The 24,318-nt window shown below is 38.5% G+C and overlaps 1 protein-coding gene across 3 annotated transcripts in view; it reads right to left on the bottom strand.

Annotated features, from left to right (window-relative positions):
- Positions 1–24,318, bottom strand: part of FAT1 (FAT atypical cadherin 1) — a 93,932-nt gene that overhangs the window by 53,044 nt on the left and 16,570 nt on the right. For all 3 annotated transcript variants that reach the window (XR_004315421.1, XM_032468651.1, XM_032468652.1), the window contains exon 2: positions 5,016–5,330. Coding sequence is in view for 2 of the 3 variants with exons in the window: in XM_032468651.1 (XP_032324542.1) it covers positions 5,016–5,330 (315 nt within the window). In the remaining variant the exon portion in view is untranslated. The remainder of the gene's footprint in view (positions 1–5,015; positions 5,331–24,318) is intronic.

Below are 24,318 nucleotides of genomic sequence, written 5' to 3'. Positions count from 1 at the left end.
GAAACCCTTGGAAGTTGTTTGCAGCTATAGCTGTTTCCTATTGCACTTCGTTCAGCCTCCGTTCCAGCCACAATAAAATGCCACTTGCCTTGACTGAGAAAAAGGTAGCTGTAATGTGATCCTGGACTAGAACATGGATGAGTACCCAGCATACCTGTTAGCTGCAACTAAAGAACATTTCTTATATGGAACACAAAATAATCCTACATTACTCTATCCTGCATGGAAATACATGAATGAAAAACAGCCACCGTATAAAGCTGTCCTCTGCTAAGCATAAGAAGCTGTAACTTAGCAATCTGAGCACAAACATCTCAATTCAGAATTAGGGAATGGAAAGAAAAAAAAAAGGAAATGGTAAAGATCAGATAAATATACATAGAGCCAACTGTGAAAGCTAGAATTTCAAGCTCTGAAATATTTTTGAACAGGTTACATCAGCACAAGAAGTGTGAACATCCCCAAACTTGGAAATATTTTATCTTCTAATGATAAATACTTAATTCTCAAAGCAGAAAACATGTGACTCACAGTGTATTATCAACTTGCTAAATCTCATCTCAGATTTTAACCTTAATACTATTCTAACTACTATGCTTTAAAGAATAATTTTAATAACCTGGAGAAGCAAAACACAGATCTCATCCTTTCTAAGTATTCACTTAGAGCAATGGGGAAAAATTTAATTTGAACTTCAAGAATATCAAATAGTCTAACCCCTCAGGAATAAATCAGCAATTTAACCAGCCTAAATAAGTCAATTCACCAACATATCAGAAGTCGGAAAACTGCCTCCAACCTGATTTTGTACGCTTGCAAGCTTAAAAGTGCCTTTTACATTCTTAACTGGTTGGGAAAAAAAAAAAAACTAAAGAAGATACTGTGACACATGAGAAGTATATGAAATTCAGACTTCACTGCCCATAAATAAAGTTTTCTTGGAGTGCAGCCATGCTCATTCATGTCCCTGATGTCTGGCTGCTTTCCCTCCACAGGGACAGAGCCCGGTGACTGGGACAGAGGCTGCATGGCCTGCAAAGCCGTAAGTATGTCCTTCCTGGCCGTTCACAGAAAAACTTTAAGAGATCCCTGCAGTACACAGCTAATAAAACTAAGTTTAAACACCTAGTGTTATTTAGAAGCTTCGTGCTTTTTGGTGTGAAGATAAGATTAGAAATAAGATTAGCCAAAAAAGCAACAATTATGTAATTCAGATATCCCCTAAGGGGAAAAACTGAGAAGGTACAGAAAAAAATCGGCTCCCAAATCACATTTCCATGGCAAACCCAGAAGCACGTGGCGTGAACCAGGGGCTGTGCACCCAGAAGCGGCAGTGCTGAAATGCACGCCTTTCTGGCTCCGACCTCGGGTGGCCTTTACCTCTCTCTGACGTCGTATTAATTATTTGAAAAATGGGGAAAATACAAACGAGGAAGACAGCAGACTCTTAGCATTTGTAGTTCCTACCCATCTCACAGGGTTTCTTGTCAAGATTAAGAACGTGAGGTCACTTGTAATATATAAAGTATGATGCACATAGCAAGTTACACTAGTCACTGCCCTGCTGGCTCTGAGAGAAAGTTTTATCCCAGCCTGACCTAAGAGTGAGGTCAAGGGTGGAAGACGAGTACAAGAAAGATCCGAAAACAAGACAGAGGAGTACTAAAAGAAGGAAAGCCAAGGTTTGCTGGCTTCTCTTTGGCCATCTCCTCCAAGCTCAGCTCTGAGAGGTAACAAGCAGGAGCCAGCTGGTGGAAATCAGCCCAAAGAGAGGGCACCATGAGGACCTGATTCAAACAGTGCCACGTGCTCCAGATTCAATAGTGATGAGAGATTTAAAGATCAGCCTCCAAAATACATTCAACTCTACAGAACTGATAAAAGGAAGAGCTAAGAAAACAGTGAGCTGAAACAGTCTCATCAATGTTTTTAAACCATTTAAAATTTCAAGTGATGGGCACTGATCCAGTAGTTGTCAAAAAGCCTAACCCTTTTAAGACACCCCTGCAGACACACAGAAATCACACCCACAAACACACATGTATTCAAAAAAGATGCCTCTACTTTTACCTAATACACAATTCTGATGAATTTATTTTTAACCATAAAAAATTTTATTTCTCAGTGTATTTGTTCTCAAACAGGAAGATAAACAAAGTTCAAACTGATAATATTAAAAAGACACTTTTCCAGGGTGGCTCCAGTTTCCCAAGGTTACTTGTGGATAACGAAGCCTGTGAAGGGCACACTGGTCCCCACTGTCTGGGGCCCCGTGGTCTCCGTCCTTGACACGCTGCAGAGGAGGCTGTGACGCACGCGTCTAGGAGCCGGGGCTGGCAGGGCCCAGACAACCCAACACTCCTGCTGCTGTCTCCCCAGCCCTGGGCAACTGCGCAAGTTTTGCTAAGAAAAGCAAATTTACTCCAACTGATATTGAACATAATCAAACAAAAAATGTTATAAGAATCTCCAGTGTCAACAAAAGTGTGGGTATCAGAAAAGGAAAATGGATCAAGTCTCTTTTGCTTGTATAAAAGGAAACACCCCTACCACCTGCCACCCTACTTATAAATGACCTAATGAGAACTGTCTGAGAGGCAGAAAGACAGTTCCAGGCACAAAAACTGTGACTGGAACACAAAATGCTTCTTAAAATGTTCGTCCAAACTTGTCACTGAGAATCCCCAATTCGGATCATCAAACCCAGTCCTAGAAAGGGTTTTTTTCTTATTTTAAACATGTGTCATACTACAACAGAAGGAGAGAAGGGTCCTGGGGAGATGTTTCCTCTCTAAAAGGACTTAGTGAGGTCATCTGATTTAAGTTTATATAAGACATTCCAGGGGATTGCATGTTGAGTCTCCAAAATAGGTCATTGTTTATAAAAATAACATAAATATTATCCTCTACCCCTCATTCTGGTATTTACACTTTTCCATCAAGGGTAGCCATTCTCCCATACACTCATCAACTCCCTCTCTTGGCATCACCACTCCTTCAGATTGTCCCTGAGCAAGAGGAACATCCCTGCCTCTTCTCCCTGCGTCCACTTTACTACTTTCAGAATCAGCACAATCACTTTTCCGCGGGGCCTCATCCTCCCAATGACACCATCACATCCGCCTGTTTCCCGCTTTCCCCAGAGGCGTCTGTCAGCTCCCGGGCACGCCACCTGTACCCACCTGTCTCTCTTTGCTATTTCACTTATGCAGGTGACAAACTCTCAAAGCATCCTTAACAAGCTAGACACACAGCAGAAGCTCAGTGAACACGTGATGTGTAAACAAATGATTTGAATGGCAGTAGATTTAGGCTTTCTCCAGTCTGCTGGACGTTGTGATAATCACCAGGGTCCTAGATTTCTCTTTCCCACTAAGGAGCAAGCAGACTCATTTTATTATGTCAAATTTGTTTATCCAAAGAAGAGGCACACATTTATCCATCTCCTAAGGTGCTGATTCTCTCATGTAGAGTTAACAGAGCAAATGAACTAACACTCGCAAGGGGGAAAGGCTGTGACCTCCTTCCCTCAGTGCGACTGTGAGTGCGCTGCGCCGGGCACACACGTGCTGTAACAGGTGTGCAGAAACGCTCACGACTAATCACAAAGTGTCTGGACCTGGAAGACAGTTTTTTCCAAGATTCCAGGGGTAAAGCCTCACTACTGCCCACATCTCTTGATTCCCAGCCCTGTGATTTTTCTCACTCAGCCATTAATTATTAAGTAACATGACGAAGAGCCCCCGGGCGGTGTGATGAGTCAGCACATCACAGGAACTTTCTTCCACCGGACTGTCTTTCCCCAGCTTTCACAGTCTGGTCCCTAATAATGCTGACCTACCTACCAAAAATCAGTTCTGCTTTAAAAGTTTTGAGGAACATGTAGCCTTTGAGGTACTACATTTGGACCCTGAACATCATGCCCAGAGGTTCTGCTGAGTTGGGGGAACTGAATCATCTAGAGACAGACCTCATGAAGCTAAATTTACAATATTTTATAATGCCCATGCTAAAACAGGTGACTTCTTGATCTTTAGAGACGCTGGGTGACTTGTGAAATGATCAGACTTCCCTACTGGACACACAGTTTACTATATACTTCACAGCACATACTCCTGGCTGTGAACTATCGGTATTCTCCACTATTATCTGCCTGCTACTCTTAGGAAATAAAGCCTCTCTGCCATCCTCATGAATTTTCTCCTGCTGTTCTATCAGCAGGGTGCATGTGCCTCCCACCCAGGGGTCCTGGAGCCAGCAGCAGACCCCTGCAGGGCACTGCTTCTCCCTGATGGTAAGGAGGATTCGGCAGCCTCGGCAGACATCTCTTCCTACGACTTGTCAGGATGGAGAGACGTAAAAGGGAGTGGCGAGGCCACGTTAATCACACTTCTACAAGACGGGACACAACAGCAGTGTCATCACCATTTCAGAGGCCTGAGATAACCAAGGTTTCAAGGCTCCCCACAACAGTTCTAACTTATATCCTTTCTTATATCCTTTCTTTCAGTTTCTTTCTTCTTTCTCCTTCTCCTCAAATACACATCATGTCCAGACCTATGGTATCTACTCATATATTCTAAAGGGCATGTCTGCCTTGCCTGCCTGTCCCTTCCGAGAGGACTTAAAAACTAATCTAAAAGAGAGAGAAGACATTAAGAAAAATGAAAACATTTTAAAGTCTAATTCATCACGTGATTTTTTTAAAAAGGGATGATTTTTGTCTTGAATTACCACCTCAAGGCTTTGGCGTCTAGATTTCTGCTTCTTGAGGTTTGTGACCCCTCCCTACTTCCAGGCAAATAGTTCCTTGACTCCAAAATCCTCCTCTGAAATTTTTATAAACTTCTCATTCTTCTTTTTTTATATTGGAGACTGCCTTCTAAAGTTCCCTTCAAAACGAAGATGATTTATCAAAAACTAAAGTGGCAAATTAAGAAAATTAATTCTTAAATTTCCCTGTATCAAGAGAGTATAAGCATGAACATTTCATACATAATAGTATTAACATGTACCTGTTTTAGGATGTATTGAAAAAAATCCTTGTGGGTTTCCACTTGTAATTCTGTATGTCAGCTTGTCATCAGAGCTGGAATCTGGATCAAATGCCTCAATTTGGACCACAGATACGTCCTTGGGAGAGTTTTCCATTATTTCTGGATAGTAAACAGGCTCTGACGTCTGTGGCGCATTGTCATTGACATCCTCCACCTCTATGTAGACCTCTACAAATGAGGACAGCGGCACCACGCCCTGATCGGACGCATAGACTGTGAGCCAGTAATGGGAGGTCGACTCGCGGTCCAGTCGATCTGAAGTCTCTATGACACCTAGAGAAGGAAGGAGAAAACCATGAAGCAGCAAGTCAACAAGAAAGTGTCCACCTAAATGACAAGTCTGACTTCTTGAAGGCATCTGTGTCACTCACAGCTGTGTGATCTTAAGCAAACTGTGTAAACTCTCTGTGCCTCAGTTCCCTTTCCTATAAAATGGAGATAATAATAGTATGTTCGTAAGGTGATTAAATGAACTAATATACATCTAATGATCAGAATAGCACTTGGCACATAATACTGGCTATGAAAAATTTGTTTTTATTAGTACTAAATGCCAGGTACTATGTGGGGCACTTTACAAAATACTATCTCACTTAAGTCTCAAAACAACCCAATGAGATAAATGGGATTTCTTGTGTCCTGAAATCCTTTAGTTTCTTTTAATTGCCTTAAGCAAATGGCAAAGACAACCAGGGTGCTGAAAATATAAATTCTCCCACCATGTTACAAGGTCCCCAGGGGCAGAGACCACATCCTTCTCAAATACCAGTTTACCTAGCACCTTACCCAAAGCCTGGTAATTATTACATGAATGAACAAAATGAATAGATATCTTCATCAGGGTACAGAAAAGTCCTCAATGGGGACCCAAACTAGGACACATTTCTTACAAAGTCAACTACTAAGAGATGAAATTACATAACTACAAAGAAGAGGGTTAGAATGTCTGTCACATTTTGGTCCAGCCATTGAAACCAGTCAAAGCCTTAGTTAATCCCAGGATTAACCTATTCTCAGGATGATTAACAGTGGAAATATCCATTTCTCTCAGGCAAATACAACCTTTTTATTCACTGGTATAATCTTATCCTTTGGCTCTCCCAAAATATATCACAGCATTCTTTCTTGCGCATTAATCATTCTGAATTAATGCTACTTTCAGGGTTCAACAAGGTCCAGGGTGAACTTTGGAAATCCTACAACTCTAGAATCACTAAAGTTTCCCATTGAATGCAAAATACTATGAGAAAAATTACAAGTATCAATTTAATCTATGCTCATAAATGAAACAGTATTTATCTCAAACACAAATCTGTACTTCTTATTTTTTGATCATTATGTAAATTTAAAGATTTGCTTATTTGAGGTTAATATCAAAAAACCCTCATTTATTTTGAATATTAATAAGGAGAAAATGCAAATACATTATGAGATTTAATTCATAGACAAAAACAGCCATTGATTTCCCACCAAGTTCCACTTCAAGTCTGGACTGTAATGGACAATTATGGGATGGCTGCTTCTCCTTGGAACTGAACCTCCCTCCCAATCAACCTGGTAACTTGGGGAGGGGGGTTGGCAGTCACACTCTTCTGTGCCTGACCTCTGAGCCACAGCCAGGAGGAAAAGTTTCCAAGTCCCGGGTAATCTCCAGATATTACCCCGGTTCAAACTGAGACACCAAAGTAGCTCTACTCAAATATGGAAGGAACTGGAATTGTATTAATTAGCAGTTAAACATACATAAGTGAGATGCTCAGATGTTCATACTTCATGAATTCTTGGAATGTATATTTTTACATCTGTTTCACAAAGTGGTTGCTAAGATGTCTATGTTTTTATCTACTTTAATTATTACATCCTTGTAATAGAAAGAAATTACTTAATACAGCTTATAGATGACTAAGAAATAAAGCAAAATTTTTAACTGCCAATCTCTTCTAACCAAAATGCTCAAATAACAATACGAGTATATTTACTGTATTTAAAAAACTTAATACAAGGATTTATTGTATGTCAGGGACTTCCCTGGGTGCTTTATATGCATTAAATCATTTAAAGAACTCAGGTATCAAATGATTTTCATCCCAGATTCACAAATGAGGAGACAGAGGCTGAGATAAAGTAAAGTAATTTTCCTTCAATACAGAAAAGCAACAACGAACAACTCCCAGCCATCCCTGGAAGCCAATCAACCTACTGCGCTCCTCTCCGCACCACCCACTCCTGTTGCTCTCAACCCATGTCCTCTACCAACTGATTTGCAATCACTCCTACTTTTTTTGCACACAGGTTATACATTCACTTTACCTGAAGCAATTCTCTGAGGAATCAACAGCAATGATAAATACTTAAACTCTGGTTTTAAAATCATTTCTTTTTCACACATACCCAAAGTAACAGCACATCTTATTTGGCACCTACAGACAGCCATGTGCTAACTTCCTGTGGTTTCCCTCCTGTCTTCAAATATCTCCCCCTCTCTCAGCAACCTTTCTTTTCTCCATCTCTGATCCTATTTTTTTTTTTTTTTTATTTCTTCCTTCACTTTTAGGGGAAGCAACAATAGCATGTCCCTACATGATCCATAAACCTGGCTGTGAACCGAGGGTTCCCTCCAGCCAGACGAGAATCAGTGCTGGAAGAGAGAAAGCCAGCGAGGTGACTAATGTGGAAATGACATCTCTTGTCAAGAGGTTACGGTGCACAGGCAGCAGACAAGGTAAGGGCGCTGCTGCGTGACTCTACGCCGCATATTTTGAGCAGAGAAGATAAATTTAGACAAGACTGTTATCTATACACTGCCCATCAGTGTTATAAGAAATCACTTCTTTGCTTTCATGAAACATGACGGAAGCAGTAAATGCCTGGCCTTCCAATCTCAAGAATACAATGAAGATGTTTTCAGGAAAAGTTGTTCATAAAGCTGAAAAATTTGAAAGAGGCCGGAAATCTGGAGCTATTAAATAAAAATATTTATCATTCCAAACATACTCTCTAGGATGTCAAGACTGCCACCAGATGTCACTATGGAAACTGATTTCAAATGTGCCCACAGTGGAAAATCTGGGCAAAATTAAAAGTAAAAAATAAAACAATGTAATTGTTAAAAGAGCTTGACCAATGTGGCTGAAAATACAGCCCACAGCAAAACTTCTTCCTAGAAGGATTCATCACATCCATATATTTTACTTGAACAGGTACAGATGGTATCTTCTTGTATTGCCTGATTACTCAAAGGTTATAGTACAGCATTAGTTGCTCAAGTAAATGGTCCAAAAGTAAATAAAGGTTTCCAAGAATAATTTCTACACCCATCACTGATGGCTAATGGCGTGTGAATGCAAACACTGTCCTTGGATAGGAACAGCCAGTTGTCCGTCCCTCCAACTGACACTGGTGAGACAAAATGCTTTCAACATAGTGATGTTTAAGGCAAAAATAAAGTTGTATGTGGCCACTATACTGCCCAAAATAATTTAACTGACTCAAATTTCCATGGCCACACAGCACCTTTCTTCCTAGAATTTTCCTATTTTCTTTGTTTAACAGGTCTTGGCTCCTAGCAAGTCCTAGTGCCAAAGCTTTCAACAAAAACCTTGCTATTTCAGTCTCTTCAGCAACTCCAACTCAAAAATACTTACAATCAGCAACAGTCTGACAACATAACTTTGCAAACCCTACCCTCCTCTCTGATGTATCATGTCACTTTTTCTTTTTTTAAACTTTTCTGGAAGTAGGCTTAAGGCAGCAATTGCATGAAAAGGCTCTTTAGTCAATCACAAGAAAAACTTAAACATGAAACATCATTTTTGATGATATTTTCCCTGCAGGCAACAAGGGACTGACTGCTCCTTTCTCCAATTCCATAGTCTTATCAAAAACAGAGTAACTCTTTTGGAACTAAGTGTTTTCCCAAAAATAAAAACAACACTCACTTAAAAAGAACAGAGATATCTTCTACACACTAGAGATCTATGTTTCTGCAATTAATCTGTAAGTGGTTACTCAATTTTTTCTGCTAATTATGGAAAAACCAGAAGTCCCATTAATTGTCACCTTAAACAGTAATCTGCTATAAGACAGTCTTTCGTAAAATTAAGTTTAAGAAGTCAACTATAAGCTCCCTGCTAAAAAAACTAAACCCTTTGAGGGCATGGATTTGTTGTCTGTTACGTCCAGGGCTCGGTAAATGAGTGCTTATTAAGCATGTGTTGAAACATAGATGGTCATCAAAAAAACACAGTAAGTATGAGAAACAGGCACAGCCAAAAGGAGCCTAAGGAAACATGACAACTAAAGGTAATGTGGGATCCTGGACCAGCAAAAGCTCATTAGGTAAAAAATCAAGGAAACTGAGTGCACTATGGGCTAGTTAATAAGAACGTATCAAGATTGCTTCGTTAATTACAACTAGACATATTAGTGTAAGAGAATTAACAGGAAACTGTGTGGGGAAGAGGGGGCTGTATGGGAACTCTGTGCCATCTGCTCAGTTTTTCTCTAAATCTATCTAATTTTTTTTTTTAATTTTGAGGGGGGAGGTAATTAGGTTTATTTATTTATTTCCTTAACGGAGGAACTGGGGATTGAACCCACCACCTCGTGCATGCTAAGCGTGCACTCTACCAATTGAGATATACCCTTCCCCTACCTAATTTCTTTTTAAAGGATGTCCACCAAAGTTCATAGTATGTAGATTAATTTGTTTCCTTCTTTAAGTCATAAAACTCTTTTGAATTTGTTTTTAATCTCATTTTCATTAAATATGAGATTTAGACTGATCATGCTGTTAACATAATACCTTGAGAGATCCCAGTGTGTACATAATAAAACCTTATATGACAGGGCTAAAGCAATCAATTACATATCTGCTTATATTTTAACTTCTAAATTTATTATAAATGTAAGAAAGATTGTATTACTTTGGCTTGCCTTGATAACATGAATGTGCAAAGAAAAGTGGTAACATGAGTTTCCTGATATAAAAAGTGAGATTTCTGAAATTTTACCACTCTTTAAAATGACTATATCAATCTGACATGCAAAAGTATCTAATAAGTCAAAACCCTTTAATTCTTTTAGAGACAGAAGTACAGCAGATCATAATGTGAATGTATAATATATACAGTTAATGTTCCTGCCTGCTTCTACATTAGTTGGCAAAACTGTGCTGTTACTGATGACTAAAATACAGGAACTGAGATAAGAGTCTGTTAAACGGAAGACATTTAAGATGCCAAAATGGCTATTCAGTCCACTTAGGGGAAGACACAGAAAAAATGCTTTCAGTAATCAAAAATCTGACACTTCCTTTCACCTCAAGTATACAAGACATTACCATTTACTTTACTGGTGTTGGTAACCATAAAACATAAGGAAAATGTAAAGAGTCATGTTTAATGGTTTATTTTGCAGAGAAAAATTATCTGTAAAAAAGTTTCTAACATCTTTAAAAAGAGAATGATACATACATAATTAAACTTTTAAATGCTTATTTTATATATGTAAATACTTGAGACCACACGAATAAGGTAAATATTCCATGGTAGAAAGGTCAAAAATCAGTAAAATAAAATAAGTTAAGTAAGAAGCGTCCCTTACAGGCCAAGCACACTGCCAGGCAGTCCCCTAGCACGCTGCACACTTCAACAGAAACCCCTCTGCCCTCTTACAGCTAAAAACAGAGTAAATTATGTTGTAAAACTAACCCTCCAGTTTAACTGGTTTAACTGGAAAACATGGAACTGTCACCATGACCCAACCTTTCAAAACCACTAACTTGCCATGAGTGTCATTTTGCAGTAAGTCATTGCACTTGGGAACACAGCAAACTCAGTGGACTGGTAATGATGGTGGTGATAATATTATAATACAGTGATACATACACAGAGCTCATGATATACTAGACACAATTTTAAGCACTTCTCAAAACATTTAATCTTTACAGAAACTCGAAGTAGGTAAGGTGATCATCCCTATTTCACAGATGAGGAAACAGTGTCAACAATTTGCCCAAAGTCACACAGTTCATTAGTGGTGGCTGAACTGGGGTTCAACCCCAAAGACACTGGCCCCAGACAGTCAGGCTGTACCACCTGAGTCTCTGGCTGTGTCCTCTCATTGGAGAGAAGCACGTGTGAGCAACTGAACACAGAGAAAGTCCTGGCTTCAACAGAACATACACATGGAATGACCAGATAGAAAAAAGTGGGTTTTGTTGTTTTCCCAACATCTGGGGATCCAGGTAAAGGATCTGATGCTGAAAAAACCTTGTTGTTTTGTGCTATTAAAACATTAAGCACATTGCACAGCATCAGGATAAAAGGGAGACTTGGTTAATTTATAATGGTACATACGATGCAGCTTTACAAAAATGATGTGTCTGTTAATTATGAGGAACAGCGTCAGCAATACAGAAATTGAACAAAAAATATAAACCTTTATTTTATAAAAGTACATAAAATACAACCTTGGTTTTTCTTAGCTCAATTTCAAAATTAAACCACACAAACACATACACAATTACCTGTGCAGGAAAAAGTGTAGAATACACAAAGTGATGGAGGGAAAATAAAGAAAATCAACCTAATGAACTAAGGTATTTTTTACTTGTAAATTTCTATAACCATGAATTTTAAGTCATATTTAAAATGCATACAATAAAAGGCCAAAGTCTAAGTACCAATTGTCCTTTAAAAGTTTTGCTAGTATAAACTTCTTGTTTTATTTTCCCTTTATATCTTAGATATACTTTCACCTGTTTCATTTAATTTGAGTCAATGAATAACAATGGATATTCTGATAGCTTCAACAATTTAATATTCTAAAGTATTCATATATGAAACTACTTACAAAGTTTTAGGTCTAGGAAATTCTATAATTATATTGCTCAGAGCTAGGTCATAAGTTAATGATTAAAGGGAAAGGTTTTTATGTAGTAACTGTCAACCCGTTTATTCATCATTTAGATTGCCTATTTAAATCATTTTAATTAAAATGTATAGCTACAACTCTTTCAATTAAAATTGTTGCAATAACTTTAAAATCAGCTGAGGAAGCTTTCTGACTTGCAAACTTACTAAAACATACTAAGTTCATAATCAGATTTTAAGCATCATGTTTCAAGTCCAGGGATTTCCTTAGCTTTGCAAAGAGAGTCACTCCCACAGCAAGCTCCGCTAAACCATGTTCTCATGCTTTGTGAAGAAATGATTCTAAGATCTGACTTCCATGTCAGAATCATTAATATTGTTAATGAGGGCTTTCACGGATAAGAGGACCATCCTTGGGTATCAAAAGTATCATCTGAATTCGTATTAATTGGATAAAACTATAGACACCAGACAGCTTTTGGAAGCATTAAAATCCAAAGGGTACATTTCTCATACCAATGGCAGTGTTGCTAGCAGTTTGTTTTATATTTTAAAAGCTCTACAGTTTCAATTTAGATTACTTTTCCCACCTTACATTTACTGGCTGCACACTCAGCATATGTTTCCTATATACCATACTGTTGAATCCTGACAGTTATTCTGCAAGCTCAGTGGTGGATCCTCATTTTCCAGATGCAGATGCAGAGGTCAGAGTGGAAAAGTCACTGATCTAAGGCCATTAATTCATCATTCATCATCACAGTAACAGATTAATCAATGACTTAATTAATGAATTCCCTTAACACTTAGCCATCAAATGAGTGCTTACATTTATTAACTTGTTTAAGCCTCTGAAGTTAAGTAAATTGCCTTAAGCTACCCAATTAGTTGTAGAGAAGCAAGAATCCAAAACCTGGCTGACTAAGACCAGGGCCCAAACTCACCACCCCCAGGGCGCCCTCTTCTGCTTTTCCTGTCCCTATGGGGTGGCAGAGCTGTGACCCAGCAGGCACGTCTGACTCTCAAGCCCTGGCTCTTTCCTTCTAAGCCTGGGTAGGTGATCTTCACAAATCTATCACCAATGATGGAAAAAAAAAATCAACACATCAACAGAAGTTTACCAGCACTTGCCCATGGTGGGAGGAATGACATGAATTAAAGTATAAACCCAGCTAAATGTGGGCCAAACAGATCCTCACACAAAGTTCAAGAATCCCACGTGACTAAGTGTAGGAGGAAAAAGGACATAAAAGAGAATTCGACACCATTCTCTATTCAGGAAGTTAGGATACTTATATCATCGCGTTACGTAAAAATGTGCACTAAATTTAGATTAAATGAAGCATAATAGTTACAAGGCATTACAGAATACTGCATATCACTGTGAGAAAACCGTAACTGAGTTGTGAATGCGCTTATTGTTGCTAACTTTAAAATACTAAGTGGTAGATCAGAGTTTTAAATCCTAAAAGCCAGTTGTAAAAGTTTTTGTGTCAGATAAAAACTGATGTTTTAAAGAAAACCGCCCTTTGGGAGAGAAATTTTGGTGACTTTTTAATTTATTCCCCAATATTTAAATAACAGATTTTTAAAAAACTGTACCCTATAATATCTTCATCATTAAAAAGGATTTAATGTTGTTCACAGTGGCCTGGATCTTGCTAGAAATTAATCTGGAACCTGGCATTGATTTATACCTTCTTTCATTTATTCAACAAACACATGGTTCCTACTGTTTGCCAGGCCTGGTAGGAGGTGTTACAGAAATCAAGAAAAATAAAGCAAGGTATTATGGGAAAGCTAGTTAAATAAAATAGTAATATACTCCCACAAACTGCCTGTTAAGAAGGGCCACAGAGTATTTTAACAACTGGTTACTTTAATACTTATTTTCCTTTATTTGATCTCTTATAAATATCTCTTACACAAAGATCAAAAAAAATCTTTTTTTAGCTTATGACACCTGACGGAATTTTAGGACGCAACATGTAATTATGTGATGTTTAAAAATATATAGAACATAATTCCATTTTGTGAGAAAAGATAGGTGGGCTACAGGGGTGAGTAAATTTATTCTTCTTTGTGTTCATATTTTGTAACTTTTCTACAAGAATTACATATGTGCTGCATAAAAATATCTCTTTAAGCCCACATGTATGAAGGATTAATCCAAAGTGTATCCACAGAACTTAAGAAATGTCAGAAATGTAAAGGCAACCTTTAAAAGTTAAGAGTGACTTCTAGGTTTCCATAAGCCAAGTAACAACTGCCTGAAACACTCGTATTGCAAAGTGTGTTCCAGCATGAAGAAGACAAGGCACTATTCAATGATTAAAATGTCAGTTGAAATGACTAAGCCTCATGCCAAACTCCTTAAAGCACTCCCTTGCTAAAGAAGGAATGGAATGAGATTCCTCCGCTACAGTCAAGTATTACACTGGTCACCGTGTAAACACAGCTCTTTCCAAAACAGACAGTTGTCTCCAGAGTCCTAGAATGCACCAGGCTTGAAGAAGAGCAAGTTTTCCCCTTTCTAAGGCTTGTCTGGGCTTCTAAAAAACAGATTCTAAACACTGAGAAGTACAACTATTTGTTTTTCTTAAAGTAAAACCTAAGGTCCACATGCAATTCAGCTATGCAAAAAGGTGTGTTTTACATGAACTGAATACCAGTTGAAGCAAATAAAAATCCCTGTACAAATTCCCCCTTTCCTATCTACTCCCAAGTGGCATTTTTCTTTCCTTTTGATCAACTGAATGAAACAAACCTGCTCATCTCTTAAATTCTATTTTAACCATAAAACAGCTTTTAAATTTAAAAAATTCAAACTAATTTACAAATCAAAAAGGTACAATTTAGAGGCAATATTCAGCTACTTTTAATATCCAGTTTGCTGCCCAATCCCAGTATTTCTGAGTTCTAAAAGAACTCAGAAACTTAAGTGAAGCTAACCTAGTTATGAACTGATTCACAGACAGCGATAAATCAGGATAAACTTCGAGTATGCTATGCTTTATGCTAGCAAACGCTTCAGATTAAATCAAACACCTATAAACAATGATCTAAATGCCCTGCAAGAGCTGATTATTTAAACTTTACTACGAATCTCTGTTGGGGCAAAGCATCAGTTTGTAAATATACACAATCTCCTCTCTAACCCTTACCTGTTTTCTAAATTCAAAAAAATTTTTTTTCTGGAAGAAAGGTGTGTTATGAAAGACTTGTACCAGAAGATTTCTAATTTGATATATCTTAAAAAATCACAAAGACAGGGCACACCTGTCTTTATCAGTGGATTCTCAAATCGGAGGGGAACAATCAAGACTCAACGCATCTAGAATACTCGGTATACACTCCCAGGTGGAACAGTCACACCCAAGATCTCTCAGTGGTAACGGTGAGGCATACCGAGGGATTATGCAATCTGCACTACGCCGAGCACACAGGGAACATATTTCATGAAGTACTCTGAAACCCTGAGCAGACGCATGTGGAGAAAGGGTCTTGCTAATTTGTCAGCTTTGAGACTGGAGACATCATTCTTACTTGAGAAAATAAGAGGCTATATAAAAGCAGATTGGTGGATCTCAAATAGCTGTCACATGACTGTATTAAAAAAAACAAAAGCCAAGACCTGAATTTGGGAAAAATTAACCGCACAGAATAATAACTGCAGTAGCTCTTAGATTATCCTTGTTCTTAATTCCCTCTGTGGAGGCCAAAGTTATTCTTTGTTTTTTCCCCGAAGTTATTCTTTAATAAAGTTGTTCTTTAAAAAAGTAATCACAAACATCTCATGAAAAAGTAAAATATTTTCTTCTCTAATTCTCCTAACCATGAATAAAATGGAAGTGATAATAGATGATATATGGTATAAAAATAAACACAGGGACATCATGTAGCCACTAGAGAAGTGTATACAATCAAATTAACCATTAGAAGAAATATATTCAAAAGTGCACAGTGGTTAATTACAGCATACTAGTTGTAATTAGCCTGTAAGACAGTTACTGAAATGTCTCAGAGATAATATAAAAATATAAATAAATAAAAGTAAAACCTTCTTGATCAAAAGTATAACTGGTCAAAGTACAAAACACTAAAAAACAATCAAACAAACACTTCCTCCATAGTTCAGTAACTGGCAATTCAACAAAATGAAAGTACTTCACACTTCGTTTTGAAAATTGTCTGTACTTTCCAAAATACTTTTTCCATAAAGCTTAATACAAATTCAAAATGCAAAGAAGGAAAAAAAAAAAAAAAGCATGGTACTTAAACATTACCGGCATTTCTAAAGAAGCTCAGATCTTTCTAGCTCCTGACAGGATGTCAGATAGAGAAGTTCAAAGGCAAGAGGCCAGATGTCCTGTTATCAAGTCTGATTGTCGTTTTTAAAATGATTTTTAAAATAGTCATCCAATCCTAAACTCCTGGATGGACCTGCCTCTTCATCCAACCATTTATGAAAAAGACAGCAAAGCAATGACGTTTTTTCCCTAGTTATTTTACTTTTTGGTTGGTTTGCTGTAACAAGTTATTTGTTAAAATCTGAAAAAAAAAAAGTCATCAAAATGATTACTTTATAATTTGGTAACTTCTCAATCAACCATAACTCACAGATCCAGTAAACTAATCCATTTACTGCTAACTATATCCATTAACAGAAATAATACACAAATATTTCCCAAATGATCTCAGTACTTAATTAGAAAAAGAAAAACAAAACAATTATGTTTGTAAATTTAGTCTCAAATAATTTAACCAAATATTAAAGGAACTTTAAGGATGTTCACTTTACTGGGATATTCTGAAATAATGCTGGCATAGTCATGGCTTTACTTGTTGTCTTTAAAAGAGAAATACAATCCAACAGACTAACTTAATCTGTTCAAACAAATGTGCAAGGGGTCAGAAGTAGTCAGAGGCAAAGACAACGGCAGGTCTGAAAGGTCTAAACAGTGAAGGACTTGTCTTCAGGCTGCAGAGCTTGAGTCAAAGTCGTCACTGGAATCCCGTCTCCTGAATCCCCAACCTACCTTCAAGAGCGGCACCTGGCAGAGAAGTGAGAGGCTGTCTTATCCCACATCCACTGGGGGTGAATATGGTTTCTGCTTTGTGGGGGAAATGACTACAATGAGCGTCAGTGGTGCAATCGCAGAGTTAACTATTTGCATAAAGTCGAAGAAAGCTTAAAAAGTACTCTTGGCCATACCTTACAGGGGTACCAGAAACGACTCTGATTCACCACACAGCCCAATCACTGACCACGAGTATTACTTATTTCAGAACTGGAGAGGGAAACAGGATTTCTAGACAAGGTAGATTCTGTTCTCCAACTCTGTTACTCGTAAGTACTAGTCTTCAAGCAATATGATCAATCGTTCTTACAGTGTTCTTGTTAACTGTCCCAACTCTACATTTTAAGAAATGTGTGACCTTGGCAATTTATTACTGTCTATGCCTCAGTTTCCTCATGTATAAAATGGGGAGGATAGATGCATTATAAGGATTAAGTGATCAGTATAAAAATAAAGGTAGTCCCTACTACTAAATCTATTTTGATGCTTGAGAAGCTAAAGCAAAGTCAAGATTTAGAAAGATTTCTTAAAGAGGTATGATACCTTAATTCTAACCTTGTACTTTACAAGGAGGCTACTATTATTCCAGAGAGAAAACTAGCGAACAGAAACCACACTATTGTGAAGTAGTGTGTGAGACAGAACTATTAGTCACTTAACGACCAGGTGACTGAACTACTCTGAGCGCTCTGAATGGAGTGCTGCAGAGAGAAAGACACTGAGACTAATGTGGCCACATGTTCAACAGAGACACACAAATAAGTTATTTCAATGGACAGCACAAAAAAATATGTTAGATGCGCACCGCATGCATCCAGACTGCTGAAGTGGCCACTGAGCTCTGTCATAAACTCTCCCCCCAAACCCCAGTAAAGTACAGAACTACTTTTAGGAGAAACAATACAGTCTCATTTCAAGTATGACATGAGAATCAAAACAAGGAAAAAATCAAATTAGACATCTCTGGAGCAGAGAAAGAACATTATGTCCATCTTTGCCCCCAGATACTTTGTCCTTCCCCAATTATATTCATCAAATTTTGATCAAGTTTCATCAAATTTTCAAAAGCCATTACAGACCTATAACTTGAAACTAACCAAGTTCAATAGAAGTCATTCCTAGAATATACCATGATGACTAAAAAAATCTGAAGACTAAACCGTATACCTGTATTATAGTTAATCTGTTTGTCACCAAAGGTACAAAATTCTTAGTATCATGTGGAGATAAGGGACACTAGGATCTAAGACCTTGGAAGAAGACCGAGGTCCCCATCCAGGTACAGGAATATGAATCATATACCTCCTAAAATTCTTTTCAAAGTATCATTAAGTTACCTGCTAAATTGCTAAATACTATAAATATCTCTAATTCAAGACTTATGATGTATGAGCATAAAGAAAAACTTTTCTGAAATAAAAAACTTGCTTCTGAGAGAAACCAACTTGCTTTTAATGATTTTTTTTTTAAGTAGTTAAAACAGCAATCTTATTTCAAGGGTTTATATCCAAGAGAAAGTCTATTACCAAAGAGGAAAATTGGTTTGGCAAACCATCAAAACTGAAAAGAGCATTTTCCTTCTTTCTCTCCTTGTCACCAGTGATTAGCGGCTATCACAGAGGTCCCCCGGGAAGCCAGGAGTAAAGCTTGCACTGGGATAAAAACTCGCAGCGGGACTTCCGGGAGAGGACGGTCAGCAGTAGGGAGAAAGGAGCATCTGCTTGGACCTGGGAGGGCCGGCGGGCTGGTCCTCTCCTCGGGTGAGACAGGGCTAGTCTTCCCCGGGTCTGACTGCCCTGCATGCCCAGCTTCACCCTCAGTCAGACCACAAGCCTCCAGGTGACGCGGCCCCTGCATTCTCTCCTCCCTCAGTGCAGACGTGCAGCCCCATAAGCCTGTCTGTATTTTGGGGCTGCTGTTCCCTCTGATCAAAAGTTGTCTTCGAATGGCTGGCTCGCCACTCCTGCTATTCAAGTCCCCGCTCCTAACTCCTCTTAGACGTCCTCTGTCCACTCCATTTAAAGAAGATGGTCCACACTCTACAGAAAACCACTGTCACTCTGCCCTGTTTATCTTCTCCACAGCTAAGCTGAAAGTCTGCGTGCGCATCTTCTTATCTACTCGTTTATTCGCTGTCTCCTCTCTCCAGAAAGCAAGCTCCACGAAGACCACAGCGCTGTGTATCTGCACAGGGAGGAAAGAAGGGAAGGAGGAAGGAACTTTCCAGGGAGGCCTTTTTCGTCCTCTGAAATCGGGCCTCAGTGAAATTCTCCCAAAGATCCACCTTCAAAGGCCACGGGTGATTCCTCCAAAGTCCTCATCTTTCAGGGACCCAAGCAGGATTCGAGAGCACTGATGCGCTGCCCACCTCCTTCCCCTCCTCACGTTCTTTCTAGGATGGTTCAGTCAACCGGTTCTTCTCCCCGAGGCCACAGACCCAGCAAGATCACAGGGCTTACTGTTTGGTTCTTCCTTCTCTCCATTCATCTTCTGGACTTATTAACCCTTTTAGGGAGTAGACATCCCTCTGAAAATCTAAAAATGGTTAAATTCCCACAGGGACCCCCCAAAATATTCACAGAAAATTAAAAAAAAATCACAAGGTATCAAATAAAAAAATTGAACAAAACTGAGTTTTCCAGTTGTTTTCAAGAGTTATAGCACAATAAGATCACTACTTCCTTAATTCCAAGGAGCGAACACATACTGTGTAATTTTATGACTCACTTATGCAAGTAACTGAATATGCAAATTAATAGCATAGACAGAACTTTAGGTAGATGCTTACCTACTTAAGAAAGCAAGCTAGAGTTTCTGATGTCTATCGTATTTAAGAATGTATTAAATCTATAAGAAATTCTTTATTCCATAGGAGCCTCACCTACTCACTCAATGAGATCATTATGAACTATGTGTATTTGAGGATAATGAACTATATTATCTTCTTTTTGAAAAAACAAACTTCTGAAAGATTTTTAAAAATTACACCATTTTTTAGAAAGATCTAGACTGAACCTCCTTTGCAAAGGCACTATACCCACACCGCACAGTGCATTTTTAGTGCTTCTGGGCTTGACACGATGAAATGAGTGCTTTAGAAAGGCCAGGCCGGCAGCCGCGAGAAGGAGAAAAAGTGCTTTTGCAAATTTCCTGTTGGCTCCCATACAAGACTCACCAGCTACCGCAAAGTGTGCTTCCCACCTAGGAGAACGTGCCGGCCTTCCACACCTGAACGTTCTGAGCGCAGAAAGTGGAACTGACACTTGGCCCATCTTCAACAGAATGAAATCACTCTAAGAAACTTCTTTAGGAAACTTTAAATAATTACCAAGTATTTTCCAACGCAATCAACATTCTTTCACAAGTGAATAACCATATGTTAATCATTAGCTTTGGGGAGTAATAGGGAAAAAAAAAAAATCACAGGTCCCTTTACCCCACCAGTGTTAATGGCAGCACAGTGAAACACTTTCAGACAAATAATCTGAATAGGGTAAGCAAAGCAAACAAAAATTTAACAAGTTAAACAGAAAGGGTAACCTTTGGATAGGGTACCATATTAAATAAAAGAGATGTGGTTTTCATTTACTATTCTGAGTTCAGTCTCAACCAACAGAAAATGTCAACCTCTTGTTATTCTTGGCAACTTCTTTTATGTCCGAAGTTAAGTCACGTATTTCAGGAATTCAGCAGGCAAGCCCCATTTGTGCATGAAACACTGTACCTAGGAGGATGAAAGTCAACCAGCGTCCTAATCCCTTGGGCAAGAAAGGTAAAGTGTAGGGGCAGAGTCTCAAAGCCAAAAACAAGGGAGAAGTCACCAAGAAGCACATTCCTGTCTTATCTGCCTCCACTTTGATTCACCTCACCTTACTTTCATCACAGGAAGGGCACTCCAAGGGCATTGCCCTCAGATCAAACAAAGCATTCCAAACAGGCAGAGGCACACACATGAACTCTTCTCCCAGGGAAGGGAAGAACAAGCCTGACATTTCATGAATGAATAAGCTGTAATGAAGCATTTCTGTCTGTGTCCTGAAATAAAATTTCACAGAGCTGCTGGAATATGGAACTGCCATCAGAGAGCGTTAAACGCCCACTGCAACAGAGGGAAAGATAACCGGGAAGCCAAACATCCTTATTTTTCAGTAAGAACACGAGACACACGAAGCCCTACAATTTCCTCCTTCAAAGGAAATATCTTCATTAAGATCTTCTTAAAATCACAGCAGATTTTGCAACCAGCAAATATCAGGACTGGGATTGCTTCAGTGCCTCCAGCTATCCCTTAGGTAAGGATTACTCATTCAATGTCTTTTTACTCCAGTTAACTTTTCCTTGGAACACAACTCAGAGGTTTCTTTCTTTAAGTTTGAAGCATTTAGCCAGGAACTGTGTAGCCAGTAACACTCAGCCTGCGTAATGCTTTCTATACATGAGATTTTGTGATTAAAACCCAACTCTGCCTTCCATAAAGCCAACGTACATTCGGTTACTTAAAAAGCTGTGAAGACTTTTTGTTAACTTCTGCCACAGACCATTTTACTTCCTTCAGTTTAGGTAAGAAGCATTATTCTAATAAAAACAAAAACAAAAACAAAAACAAAAACAAAACACTGGCAGACCCTGAATTCTCTGCTCCATTCGGTAGGTTGCTCTGTAATTTATCAAAGTTTTGCCTCTGTATTTGTCGGTAAGAATCCACTTTGAAGCACCCAGGTTGTGGGAGTCTGCTAAAAGGAAATCTTCCCTTAGTTAAACAGTCTGATTGTAAGGTTACCAAAAAACTACTAAAATAAATGAATCAACCTCAGATCCCTACCCTAAATTCTTTGACTCTCTCACTTGTGACAATCCCCAAAGCTAGAATTCAAATATGTACAGGAAGTAAGCGTTGGGAAATAAAGCCCTGAAGAGCTGTCATCAACCAACTGTTCCATTCAAACAGACAACCACTGTCTGGTTTAGAAAAATAATGGAATTTTTACTTCCAGATGATTAAAGACGCATCCATTTGGTGCTGTCACCCGTAGAAGGAGTCCCCAACGGCGCGTAAGGTAGAAAGTTTGTGCTCCATAATGATCTGTGACTTTTCTTCTCCACCCAAATTCTGAAAAAAACGTAGTAATTTCTTTTCCTGCATTCTTCCTCCCACCTTTATCATTTTCTTGGCAAATAAGACTCTAAAATGCAGTTTTTACAAGTTACTGCAATTGTAACTGCAACAGAAAGCTAACAAAAAATAAAATACTCCTGGATTTCCAAATAAGTGGGTTCCACCCCTCAAGGACTCAATAAAATCACATCTGCATATTTAAATCAATGGATTAGCCTCATAACATCTGGGCCTAATCTGTTTAAATGTGGAACTGCCTCAATTGCAAATCTACTCTCAATACTTAATTCTTAGATCTACTGCCTAAGTCATCATCTTAAAACTTCAGCACTTTGGTTTTTTTTTAAAAAACTGTTCTTCACACAAATCTCTTTGAATAGAAACCTATGTCTTTTATCTGCTTCATAGTCTCTCCTGGGTACTTAATTTGAGTTAACAGCTGACGAGGAATTGCTTACTGCCTGATAACAGATCTTGGATTATCTGTTCTCAAATCATCCCACAAATAAGATAATTTGTTTTAATTCAATCACTATGCTGCTGAGTATATATAAACCGAAAGTGGGCCAGTGAATTAATTTACAAAGACTACTTATGGGAGGAAGAGAGAAGAACATGTATTCTTGGTTTTAATAGTAAAATCATATTTTTCATTTGAAAAGCCTCAACAGCTAAAATTAGAAATTCATACCAAACGTATGCTTTTACGGAGTAAGCAGTATCTAACCAAGTGAAATAAAAAGTGCACCTCCATTTCTGAGTTATTTTTTTTCCACAGGACCTTTATCTAGCACATAGGAGACATTCATTTTTTTAAAAAATGAAGAAATGAGCATTAACATGTCACTGGGGACAAAGATCTAAAAAAGCTAAACTAAATCCAAGAGTACAGTCTCAAAAAGTTGGTTTGTCAAAATAAAAACTTTCACACATACAACCAAAAGTACAGCCACACAATTAACAATCACCGTATCACTTACGATAGTTCCCTGAATGAAGTTTTTTCATCAACAATACTGGTACCTTTTTGGTTTTTGTTTTTAAAGCCAGATGGGGCAGCAAGACTGCAGAGAGACGAACTCTCTCAAACTCTCTCTGCTGATGAGGCTTTCATTTCTGGATAAAAATGCAACAATTTGCTTTGTATCAAAAAGGTTTTAAAGTTTTTATGTCCTTTGACCCAGTAATTCCACCTCCTGGAATTTGCGAGGGCAACAAGAAACAGGACGTGTCTGAGGAAATAATCAGTGTTCAAAAACTCGTTATTGATGTACACGTACTGTTTATCTCTGTGATGGCAAATCGTATTATCAAGAATCATGTTCTCTAAGAATATTTAAAAATCACAAGAGGCTCTGAATATTTATATTAGAAGGAAGTCAACAAAGCCATATGTACAGTGTAAATTTATTTTAAAAAGTCTAGCATTTGGAGCTCTGTGGGGCGGGTGTGGGTGGGTGTGGGGGTGTGGGGGGGTGTGTGTGTGTGTATGTATACAAGTCAGGAAAAAATTTCAGTGGTGCTCTACACAGTAGAACTTAAAATTATTTTTTCTTCTTTTTAACAGTCTATATTTCCCAGATCTCTACAATGGTTACATACTGCTTTTTTAAATTGGTAAATAAAGCTTATTTTAAAATGCAAGTAGTTCCCTGCCAACTTTGCCCAAATTCTATGGACAGTCAAAGCTTCAAAGACAAGAATCAACACTACATAATCATTTTCAAACTCCCCTTCCGAGATCTGAAAGGGGGACTTCTAAAGCTAACAGGAGCTCCAAGCAGGAAATAAATTTACAACTGAACGGACGCACCCCCAGAGATGCACCTTCAGTGGCTTTGGCAACAATTTCCTTTTATTATTCCTTGTTCCCAAGTGCTTTTCAATCCAAGGAGATGCTTGAAGAAGTTAATAGGTCCTTAATGAAGACTCTGCTGCCTGAACTGATTCCTGTTCACAAGGTAATCTGGAGACCCCATGTGGCCCTTTCACACGGGCTTTAGCAAATCCCCCATGGTGAGGTGGCCCCAGGGCAACTCTGTTTTCCGCAGACCAGGCTGTGACCTAATCAATAGAGCTCCTAGCAAGACAATCCCGACATTCTACAGTCCTGAAGGGGGGCCGGAGGAGCATTCAAGCTTTGCTGAGGAATGCTATTTACCTGTCACAGTGATGGTTCCCTCGGCAGG

This window comes from Camelus ferus, chromosome 26, assembly GCF_009834535.1.
Source record: "Camelus ferus isolate YT-003-E chromosome 26, BCGSAC_Cfer_1.0, whole genome shotgun sequence".
NCBI lineage: Eukaryota > Metazoa > Chordata > Mammalia > Artiodactyla > Camelidae > Camelus > Camelus ferus.
The sequence above is the reverse complement of the archived record's forward strand: the minus strand, read 5'-3'. Positions and strand labels throughout refer to the sequence as shown.